This window comes from Myotis daubentonii, chromosome 4, assembly GCF_963259705.1.
Source record: "Myotis daubentonii chromosome 4, mMyoDau2.1, whole genome shotgun sequence".
NCBI classification, from domain to species: domain Eukaryota; kingdom Metazoa; phylum Chordata; class Mammalia; order Chiroptera; family Vespertilionidae; genus Myotis; species Myotis daubentonii.
The window spans coordinates 56,999,936-57,012,056 of NC_081843.1; the positions used below are offsets into that span (position 1 = coordinate 56,999,936).

The window sequence follows — 12,121 nt, forward strand, 5'->3', positions numbered from 1 at the left end:
ATAATGCTGTACTGATATGAAAAGTTCTTAATGTTAAGTGAAGGGGGAAAAATCAGGCTGTAAAGCAGTATGTTTTTCCTGGTTCTATTTTTATAAAGAACGTTTGTTTTATATGTAAATCTAAGAGAAAAATTATATCTGCATGAATTTATGGGAAAAGGCCTTTAAATCTAGTTGATATGTCATAGTGATTTCTTTGCCTTATCTACATTTTCTAATTTTCTAAGAAAGATATATTGCTTTTATAATAAACTAGAGGCCCAGTGCATGAATTCATGCACCAGTGGGGTTCCTCAGCCTGGCCTGTGGGATTGGGCCCAAACCAGCTCTCCGACATCCCCTGAGGGGTTCCGGATTGCAAGAGGGTGCAGGCCAAACTGAGGGACCCCACTGCTGCACAATTGGGGCCAGGGAGGGGTGTGGGAGGTTGGCCAGCTGGGGTGGGACCGTGGGAGGGCTCCAGGGTGTGTCCAGCCCATCTCACACAGTCCCAAACAGCCAGACCCCAGCAGCAAGCTAACCTACTGGTTGGAGCATCTGGCCCCTGGTGGTCAGTGCATGTCATAGCAAGTGGTTGAGTGGCCTAGCATATCATTAGAATATTATGCTTTAATTGGTTGAACAGCTGACTGGACGACTGGACACTTAACATATTAAGCTTTTATTATATAGGATAAATTTTTCCCTTCACCAGAGACATTAGTGACATTTTGCTCATCTGCCACCACCAACCAGGACCAATTAATTAATTATTAGATAGTTAAATTCTCTTATGTTATTACAATGCTTCTGCCATAAATAGAACAGATTAAATTAACAAATGAGGCTATTTGAAAGCTTATTATGTGTTAATATTTAATGAAAGTATCATTGGACATCACATGGCAAATGTAATTATAATGAAGCTTCTGTATGTCAAAATCTACAAATAATTAAAGAAATTGTCTTTGAACTTCAATAAATACGTGCCATCTCAATGAAGAGACTCTTAATACCAAACTTAGTCTTTAGATGTTCTTATCACCATACCATCATGATTATTTTAAAGTATCATTTTTATTTTTTAAAGTATATTTTTATTGATTTCAGAGAGGGAGGGAGAACTAGAAATATCAAAGATGAGAGAGAATCATTGATAGGCTGTCTCCTGCTCACCCCCCACTGGAGATTGAGCCTGTAACCCATGCATCTGCCCGACCAGGAATCGAACAGTGAACTCCTGGTTCATAAGTCGATGCTCAACCACTGAGCTATACTGGCTGGGCTAAAGTATCATTTTTAAAACAGGATCCCTGAGGATTAAACTGGTTAAAAAGTGAAAAGTTGTTTCTATTATAGCAAAAATACCTACCATAATTGAAATATGCTTAATTGTTAAGATAACTAAAAGCAATAAACCATGTTTGTCAACCTTAAGCTTAGATATACACTGTATAGATATACAAATTAATTCAATGTAAGAATGGAAACACGTTTTTATAGAAGCAGAACACTTTGTACACCAGAATATATGTTTATACATTTTTCTTGCACACACAGTGTCACTCTCTTAATTTAAATTAGTATATTCTAAACAAGTCAAAGTTTTACATTATTGACTCAGTCATCAAGTTTCTAAACTTGAAATATTTTTATTTGTATGAGAACTACATACAGGAGTCCCCCTTATTTGCTGGGGATACACTCTAAGACCCTCAGTGGATGCCTGAAAACAATTAATTCCTAGGAATTACTTACCTGAGGGATAACAATATCTGCTAATGCCTTTGAAAGACCATATAATTCCATTGTGTCTTCTAATTTCAAGGAACCGTTATGCTGGACATCGTATTTTATACAGTCATATATGTCAGGGATTTTACTAATGTCATATCTTCCATTCTTTGTTTTAAAGTCTTTCTCCAACTTGGACCATCTACGTAGCATAAGCTCTAATGTCTCACTATGGTAAAGCTGAATATCTAAAACAACATGAAATTTTTAATATATTAAAATTAAAAATCAAATTAAGAATATATACCATAGGCATAAGCTATTAACAACCATATATTTTGTAGACTTAAATAAAGGTATATGTAGGTTAAAACTTGGGTTTATAAAGACCTTTCCATATGTTACACACATCAATAGTAAGAAATAGAATTATATACAAAACTCTTTGAAGCTAATAAATTTTCAATTCTAAATTTTAACTTTAATTATATTATTATTTATTATTTTATTAGATTCACTTAACTAACAGAGTAGACAGTCATTTCTGGAAAGAAACTGTAAAAATTAAACAATTCAAAGATCTACTTTAACTAGTAAGCAATCCAAGCTTACAAGGTTGTCCAAGTTATTAATCAAGCTAGTCTCAGAGCCAGAGACAAGTCACCTTTTTATTGTTTGCTCTTGTTTATTATGCTGCCTATTTGCTGTTTAGCTATCTGGGAACACTACAGAATGAACCAAATAAGAACGTTTTCTTTCATGCTGTCAAAGGGAAAAAAGCAACTATAACTTAGCCATTTATTCTTTTGTTGGGTATACATTAACTCACAACTACATGTAGTATGAGCTTTATTTTTTAAGATTATTACACCTTATTTTAAAATGTTTATAGTAAACAAATAGCAATGTTTATTTGTGCTATGCTCTAAGAAAAATATGATATTTACCTGATGATTTGGGATCTTCCATGCGATGTCTGATTTGAGAAGTCAAACTTTGTATCAAAGAATAAACTTTGTCACAGGTCTTCACAGGATTTTTAATTAAATGCATTGATTTAATAAGAGAAATGCTTCCAGATGGAGTAAGCTACAAATGGATAAAGTATATATTTTATATCTGTTTGTGCACAACTATCCAAAATAACAAAATACAAAACTGAAGAATAATTCCATACCACAAATTAAGATGGCCACACCGTATAGTATAAGATTAAGGATGAAGCAAACAACTTAAATTTCATGTTAAAAAAATTAAGCCTTCGATATCATGAGATCATCATCAGAGAAAATATGGCAGAAGTACTGTAACTCACAATGCCATTTTATTCTTACATCAACAATTTGTTGACTCAATATGAGCAAATACTGTTCTAACAATTTGACATATATTTATTTACATGTAATAACCCTAAGGCTCTATTATTATAATCATCTTTTTTTCCAGTTGAGGTATTTAGAGATTAAGCCCAAGATCAACCACTAGTATGTGACGAGTGGGATAAAAAAGCAGGCAGTCTGGCTATAGAGCTGGTGCTCTGAAACACCATGCTAATCCCATTGTGATAAGATTTTTTACAAGTCAACAAAAGTCATTAATGACAACATGGTTTCAAATTCTAGATTTTACACTTAGCTTGGCAAATTATTTGATTCCATCAAGTAAGTTTCTACAAATAATAAAAAGTGTAGAGTTCCACTTCTTATTATGATGAACTAGTAGTTCAGCTTAATTTAACCATTGTAAATACGTAAAAATCTTGGGCAAAGAACTTCTATACTTCTGCTTTGAGGTATCTGAGAATCTATATAATAAAAACCTAAGTGACCATTATGGCGGAATGACCAGAACGACTGGTCACTATGATGTGCACTGATCACCAGGGGGCAGACGCCCAACGCAGGAGCTGCCCCCTGGTGGTCAGTGCGCTCCCACAGGGGGAGCGCCACTCAGCCAGAAGCTGGGCTCACAGCTGGCAAGCACAGCAGCAGTGGCAGGAGCCTCTCCTGCCTCTGCGGCAGCGCTAAGGAGCAGCGAGCCGAGTGGTAAGGAGCAGCGAGCAGGTGGGCAGTAAGGAGCAAGGGGTCCCAGACATCCCCCAAGGGGTCCTGGACTGTGAGAGGGCACAGCTGGGCTGAGGAACCCTCCCCACCCCATACACAAATTTCGTGCACAGGTCCTCTAGTTAATATAATAAAGAATTATAGAGCCAAAACTCATACAGAGAGTGAATCTGGCATTTAAGGCTGTTTCTGAATTGGAGACATTTGTTGATCCTGCATAGACAGCAGAGAAGTGGAGTAAATCTTTAATAGTCCTATTAGGCTAAGGGAGCAAAAGTGAAGTCCAGGATTTCCAAAGGTGAAACGCTGGTAAACTCTGCCTCAAAAAAGTGAGAGTGAATCAGAAGCAAACCAATCCACCAACAACTGAAGATCAGGTTCTGGTCAAGTGCTGATCGAAAAAGATCTGTTTTGAAACTGGATTAAGGCAATCTTAGATTGCTATGTCCAAAGGCATAGAGCAGGAACAAATAAAAAACCTTATTGGAAGATGTTAATGTTCTATTTATTTCCACAAACAAAGTATTCAACCATAATTAAAGATAATCAGGCACACAAGAAAACAGGACATCATAAATACCAACCAGGAGAATAAACAACAGAAACAGAACCAGAGACTCAAAGTAATAAAATTATCAAAAACTAAAAAAAAGAGAGACTTTCTATGATTAAGAAGATAAAAGAAACATTGAAAGTTATCAAAGAATTGCACATTATTGAAAAATGACAATATTATATATAAAAAAGCAAATAGAAATTCTGAAATTGAAAAATACACTGGCTGACTTTATAAACAAGCACATTAGATACAGCCAGAGATAAATTTAGTAAATTAGAGACTGGTTAGAAGATATTATCCAGAATAAATCATAGAGAAAAAAGGATGAAAAAAAAAATCAAAAGAAAGGATAAGACAAAGTTCTAGCAAGCATATATTTGGAGACCCAGAAGAAAGCAACAGGGAAAAAAAACCAAAAAAATATTTTCCAAAACTGAAACAAAAGACCCAAGAATCCTATTAGAAACTATTAGCAGGAAAAATTAAAAAGCAATTTACATCTAGACATAAAATAGAAAAACTGCTGAAAACCAAAGATGAAATTATGCCAAAAGAAGTTATTTTTAAATGTATTTTATTGATTTTTTACTGAGAGGAAGGGAGAGGGATAAAGAGTTAGAAACATCGATGAAAGAGAAACATTGATCAGCTGCCTCCTGCACACCCCCTACTGGGGATATGCCCGCAACCAAGGTACATGCCCTTGACCGGAATCGAACCTGGGACCTTTCAGTCCGCAGGCCAACGCTCTATCCCCTGAGCCAAACCGGTTTCGGCTAGAATTTGCATTTTTTAATAAGGCCCCAGACAATTCTTATGCAAGTTAAAGTTTGAAAAGCACTCTTTAGAGTCCTTGCATTGTCCAGGAAGAGAGTAAAAGCATGATGTAAACATTCAACTTTCAGAAGTCACAGAAGCCTACTGCTATCTCTGGGGTAATGTCAAAACAAACTGGAAAATCAAACAAAAATGTCAAACTAACAGAAATATAAAGTATCAATTCCAATGAAGCAAGAAAGGAGAGAATAAACCAAAATTTTCGTAAGAATGATTTAAAAAACAACTATATGCAGATTTTAAGAGCTATACCTAAGAAATACAGTTTCAGAAAGATTAAAAGTAATCTGATTATGCAAACAACAAATAAAAGGAAATGACTGTTGTAGCTATATTAGCCTCAAACAAAGTAAACTTTAAGGCAAAAAGTACTGATTGAAATATATCAACTCTAAATTTATATGCATCTAAAAACATGGAATCAAAAGAGATAAAGCAAGAATTGAGAGGACTACAGAGACATGAAAAATACACAATTATATTTGGAAATTTTAACACAATAGTAAAGCAAGAAAAAATAGATAAAGAAACCAAGAGGAATTTGTATTTGAACCAAAATGATATAAAGTTAGAAATAATGAATGTCCAACTTTAAAATGCAATAGATTTGGAAATTTGAAAAATATACTTTTAAATAACACATAACCAAAGAAGAAATCACAGAGAAAATGAGAAAATGTCCCAAGTTGCATAAACCTTTATATTTTATGAATACAGTTACAACAATGCATAAAGAAAAATTTATGGCCAGAGCATGTATTTTAGAAAAGATTCAAGACTTAATAAGCATCCATCTAGTGACATTAGTTTTTGAGAATTAGAAAAATTGCAAAATAAAACTGTAGAAATCGAGGAATAAGACATTAAACAATAAAAATTAATCAAATGAAAATCAGGTGCATAATTTAGAGGACCAACACATTTGACAAATCTGTAAGTTAGGTCTTTGAAAGAATTAATAAATATGGATTAACCATGGCAAAACTCATCAAGAAGAAAAATAATATGCTTGGCCGGTGTTGCTCAGTGGTTGAGCATCGACCTGTGAACCAAAAGTCATGGTTCAATTTCCAGTTAGGGTACATGCCCAGGCTGTAGGCTCAGTCCCTGGTCAGGGGTGTACCGGAGGTAGCCAATCAATGATTCTCTCTCATCATTGATGTTTCGATCTCTCTCCCTCTCCCTTCCTCTCTGAAATTAATAAAAAATATATTTTTTTAAAAAGAAGAAAAATGGTATAATGTGATAAAAAAAAAAGGATGTCCCTACAGATATTTCAGACATTACAGAAAACTTATATAGTATATTATAAATGTTTAGAAGAATATAACTTAATACTGATATGACATAATATAACTAGAAACTATTAAATTACTCTGGAATTCATAATTATAAACTTTATCACAAAGAAAATGCCAATAAAATTTACCATAGGATTTACCAGTAAATTTTACCAAACATTAAATGAAACATAAGTACACAAACTATTCCACCTAAATAGGACCCCCTAACTATTTTTAAGAGTCTAGTACAATCCTAATATTAAAAGCAGTGAAAGACATAAACAACGTAATTTAAAACTCCTAACCAAAAATATTAGTAAACCCAGTGATATATATTTTTAAAAAATACATTAAAAAGTTGATTCTAGGAGCAAAAGTAGTGTCACATTCTAAAATATCATACGATGCAATAGATGAAAAGATAATGATAAAAATCAATAAATTTTTGAGAAACTAAGATGGCGGCATAGGGAAACACCGAAATTGCTGCCTCCTACAACAACTTCAAAACACAATAAAAAGACAAAACAGACATCATCCAAAACTTACAGGAAGGCTGGCAGAGTGGAAATTCTACAACTAGAAGGAAAGAGAAAAGCACATTGAGGGTCAGGAGCTGCGGAAGTAAAGTGCAAAGGTACGGAGGCTCGAGAGTGCGTGGGAAGGGGCTGGTACCTGAGGACGCGGCTGTCTTTTTGAATCGGAGGGAGTCACAAGCTCCCAACTGCTCTGAACTCTGGTTCCGGGAAGTCTCTGGGGACCCAGGACTCATATGGGGAGAAACTGGACTGTCTGGCAGCGAGCAGAACTCGGAACTCGAGGAAGGCTCTCCCTAAGAGGTGCTTGCAGCAATTAAATTATCAGGACACTGAGACGCGCGTGGCCCCTTAGGGCAGAGCTGAGAATCCGCCATAGTTCCTTGCTCCGCCCTTTGATTCCCTGAGACCCCGCCCCATCCAGGCTGCTACAGAGGCTTTTGCATATGAAAGCCCTGGCCCTTCGCAACCTGAAAATTACCTAACAAACTGCAGCTGGGCCACAGACCCAGAACTGCCATGAGAAGGCCCAAGGCCCCACCGCAGCTTGCATTGCTTCACAGCTGGGCCTCATCAGGGCACCTCCAAACTCCAAAAAAGGAAGGGGAATCTGCAGTTCTCTTCATAGCTCCTGCTGGGTAACCTCCAAGAGCCAGTGTACCCAGTGGTCAGAGGGGGACCATCCAGATTACAACTCCTCAGATACATAAGGGACACACCCAGGGGGCAGACTCAGTGAGCACCAAAGCCCCACTGAAGCAAGTCTTGCCCCAGAAGGGTGTCTTCAGCACAGAAGTTCTCCCACTGCAGACACAGCCGATTCTCACTGCCAATTGGCCTGGAGGTCAATTCCTCCCAGTGATCCTACAAATATCAAGGCATAACTACAACAAGACTGTGCACAAAGCCCACAAGGGGGTGCACCAAGAGTGTCCACCTCAGGTAACGGGGGAGGCTGAGCCACTGGGCCCTATAGGACACCTAGCACACAAAACCACTCTACCAACACAGGAAAGCATAAAAAATGCGGAGACAAAGAAGCAGGTCACAAATGACAGAAATGGAGGAAAGCAAACGACTGGATATAGAGTTCAAAACCACGTTTATAAGGTTTTTCAAGAATTTTATGGAAACCAATAAATTTAGTGAGACCCTCAAGAAATCTAGTGAGACCCTCGAGGATATGAAAAAGGACCAACTAGAAATTAAGCATACACTGACTGAAATAAAGAATAACATACAGAGATCCAACAGCAGACAAGAGGATCCCAAGAATCAAGTCAAAGATTTGAAATACGAAGAAACAAAAAATACCCAACCTAAAAAGCAAAAAGAAAAAAGAATCCAAAAATATGAAGATAGTGTAAGGAGCCTCTGGGACAGCTTCAAGCGTACCAACATCAGAATTATAGGGGTGCCAGAAGAAGAGAGAGGGCAAGATATTGAAAACCTATTTGAAGAAATAATGACAGAAAACTTCCCCTACCTGGTGAAAGAAATAGACTTACAAGTCCAGGAAGCACAGAGAACCCCAAACAAAAGGAACCCAAAGAGGACCACACCAAGACACATCATAATTAAAATGCCAAGAGCAAAAGACAAAGAGAGAATCTTAAAAGCAGCAAGAGAAAGAAAGTCAGTTACCTACAATGGAGTACCCATACGACTGTCAGCTAATTTCTCAACAGAAACCATGCAGGCCAGAAGAGAGTGGCAAGAAATATTCAAAGTGATGAACAGCAAGAACCTACAACCAAGATTACTTTATCCAGCAAAGCTATCATTCAGAATGGAAGGTCAGATAAAGAGCTTCACGGATAAGAAAAAGCTAAAGGAGTTCATCACCACCAAACCAGCATTATATGAAATGCTGAAAGGTATTCTTTAAGAAGAGGAAGAAGAAAAAGGAACTCTTACCATTTGCCACAGCATGGATGGAACTGGAGAGCGGATAAATACCACATGATCTCACTCATTTGTGGAATATAATGAACAACATAAACTGATGAACAAGGACTGATCCAGAGACGGAGAGGCATTGATTGGACTGTCGGGCCTTGGAGGGAAGGTAGGGGAGGGTGGGGGTAAGGAGGAAAGATCAACCAAAGTACTTATATGCAAGCATATAGGCCTAACCAATGGACACGGACAACGGGGGTGGGGGGTGGGGGGGGGTGAGGACATGAGCGGGGAGGGGGGTAGGGGGTAACGTGGGGATAAGGACACATATGTAATATCTTAATCAATAAAAAATATATTAAAAAAAAAAGTCTTTCTACACAAAAAAACACACAAAAAAACCCAATAAATTTTCATGATAAAAATCTTAGCAAAATAGGAACAGGATTTCCTCATATTGAAATGAGAAGCTATAAAAAATTAGAGAAAACATCACACTTAATGGACAAGTGTTAAAAGCTTTCCTTTTCAGAGCATGAACAAAAAATGCCACTTTTTAAAAAAATATTTTTTTTTAAATTTATTGATTTCAGAGAGGGAGAGACAGAAACATCAATGATGAGAGAGAATCATTGATTGGCTGCCTCCTGCATGCCCCTCACTGGAAATTGAGCCCGCAGCCTGGGCACGTGCCCTTGGCTGGAATCGAACCTGGGACCCCCCAGTCCGTAGGCCGACGCTCTATCCATGAGCCAACCCAGCTAGGGCAAGAAATGCCACTTCTATTTAACATGAATTTGAAGGTGCTAGCTACTAAATCAAGTTAAGAAAAAGAATAAAAACATATAAAGATAGGAAGGAAGAAAAAATTTTGTGGATATGCTTTTAAAGAATAAAAAAAAAATCTACAGATAAATCATTAAATTAATAAACAAGTTCAATAGGTTGATGCATATAAAGTCAATATTAAAAATGTTTTTACATAACAGCAACAATTAGAAAATAAAACTCTGAGATACCATTTAAAATTGTACAATTTTTAAAAAATATGTTAAGTTTTCACAAACTACAGGTTTAATGCAATGTAGATCAATATCCGAACAGAATTTCTGACCAGATTATTTAAAAATATATATGGAAATGCAGGAAAAGCCAAGAAAAGCTTGAAGAAGAAACTAGGTAGGATTTGTGATCCACAAAAGGCAGACGAACATATATGATAAAGGTGATTATTATAAAGTAATGGGGAAAGGATGGTCTTTGCAGTATGTCATGCTGAGACACCAAGGAATACATATAGTTAGGGAAAAAAATACAAATTTACATCCTTACCTTATAGCATAAAATTTTAGCTAGACTGCAGATAAATATGAAGGGCAAAACAGTAACGCTTACAGATCATATATGAGAATATCTAATCCCTTCTGGTTAGAAAAAGATATAAACAATACATTAAAATGCATTGACCATAAAGGAAAAAATTGAACTTGGAATTCATAAAAAATAGGAATTTCTGTTTATCAAAAGATATAATAAAGGCTCAGAATAAGTGGTAGTATATATAAAAAGGAGCTCATATCTGAAATATAAAGAACTTCTACCACTCAAAAAGAAAAACACAGACAAGTAGTAGAAAAAAAAGACAAGAGACTTAAAGAGAAGTCCTTAGGAGAGAGGATTATCCAATGAAATACTTCTATACATCTACCGCCAGAATGGTCAAAATTGATTAGTCTGAAGATGACATGAATAGAGATTATGTAGAACAATGACAATTCTCAAGGAATTTTGATGGGAGTGTAATTGGGCCAATGACTTCGGAAAACAGTTGGACATCGTCTACTGATACTGAAATATAAGCATACTGTGGGTTACAATTCTACTCCTAGAATAGATCCAAGAGAGACATATGCTCATATGCAATAGGACGCACACAAGGATAGTCATAGCATTATTAATCAAATAACCCAAAACTATAGCAGTAATAGAAGCATATATACAGTAAGCATATATAAACTGTAGTATACTCATAAATATAAGATGGGGTAAAACTAAGGCCTGCAGGGCAAATGTGGCCAGTGACATAGCCCATATAGTTTGTCCATTTTTCAAAGGTGGTTAAAAAAAAAAGATTATGCAACAAAAGACCAAATATAAACCCCAAAGCCTAAAACATTTACTATCTGGTCTTTTACAGAGAAAGTTCACCAACATCTGAAATAAAATACTACACAGAGATAGATGATTATTAACTAATTAAAATTCTCAAAAATACATGTGAATTTCACAAACAATACTGAGTAAAAGAAGCCAGACATAAAAGAAAACATATTCTATTATTTGAGGCTTAAAAAACAGCCAAAACTACTAAAACTATAGTAGTTAGAGATGCAGACTTATCCAATGATATGGTTATGAAAAAGAGCAACATAAAAAGCCAGAAGAGAGGTTGCAATCAGGTAGGGGTACACAGAGGCTAGAGTTGTTGCAATGTTCTATTTCTCTACCTGGATGGTGATGATAATATGATACAATACAATAAAGGCTAAGTGTATGCTTTTGTACTTTTCTGTGTGTATAATATTTCACATGTAAAAGAGTTTGTTAAGACCCACCTTTTCATAATCTTCAGTAGTAAAATCTCTGTCCTTCTGAAGTATTTCATGAAGTCTTGCTTTCACACGTTGCTGACAACTGCTCAAAGAATCGCTATCACTGTCCAGAAGACCATTCATGTTTGCACTTTTTACCATCTGAACAAGGATGGGTGTAAGCTCTCCTTCTAGTGCCAGTAGCCCCTAAACATATTAAGTAAAACCAACACAGTTTTTAAACTTATTATATAAAATAGTAGGAAGTATCATAATTATTTTGTTACATGCTGAATTTTATAAGGTATAAACTACTTACAATAAACAAACTTTATTACTAATATAGTTTGTCACTGTCATTTCAGGGCTTTAGTTGAAAGTTTCAGATTTGGAAATTTAACACTGTCTTCATAAAAATATTTTAAAATGCAATATGAGATAAAAATTCTAGTAATTCTAAAAACATTGACTTATACCTTGGCAAAAGCAGCTGCAGTCATCTGCACACGTCCTTCATCAGAGGCATATATTTTGAGGTCATGTCTGTAGGTACTATGCAATCTAAGTAATCCACAACCAGGAAATCCTGCATAATCTCCTGAAAATAAATCCTCAAATCACTTAAGCTATATTTTTATTT

The 12,121-nt window shown here is 36.0% G+C and overlaps 1 protein-coding gene across 20 annotated transcripts in view; it reads right to left on the minus strand.

Annotated features, from left to right (window-relative positions):
• PPIP5K2 (diphosphoinositol pentakisphosphate kinase 2) overlaps positions 1 to 12,121 on the minus strand; it is a 71,790-nt gene that overhangs the window by 30,522 nt on the left and 29,147 nt on the right. For 16 of the 20 annotated variants that reach the window (XM_059693978.1, XM_059693975.1, XM_059693971.1 and 13 more), the window contains exons 16-19: positions 11,958 to 12,079; positions 11,506 to 11,688; positions 2,661 to 2,802; positions 1,738 to 1,961 (exon numbers count right to left, since the gene is read on the minus strand). In XM_059693978.1, the coding sequence (XP_059549961.1) occupies positions 1,738 to 1,961; positions 2,661 to 2,802; positions 11,506 to 11,688; positions 11,958 to 12,079 (671 nt within the window). The remainder of the gene's footprint in view (positions 1 to 1,737; positions 1,962 to 2,660; positions 2,803 to 11,505; positions 11,689 to 11,957; positions 12,080 to 12,121) is intronic. The other 4 variants (XM_059693977.1, XM_059693974.1, XM_059693986.1 and 1 more) reach the window with 1 other exon arrangement.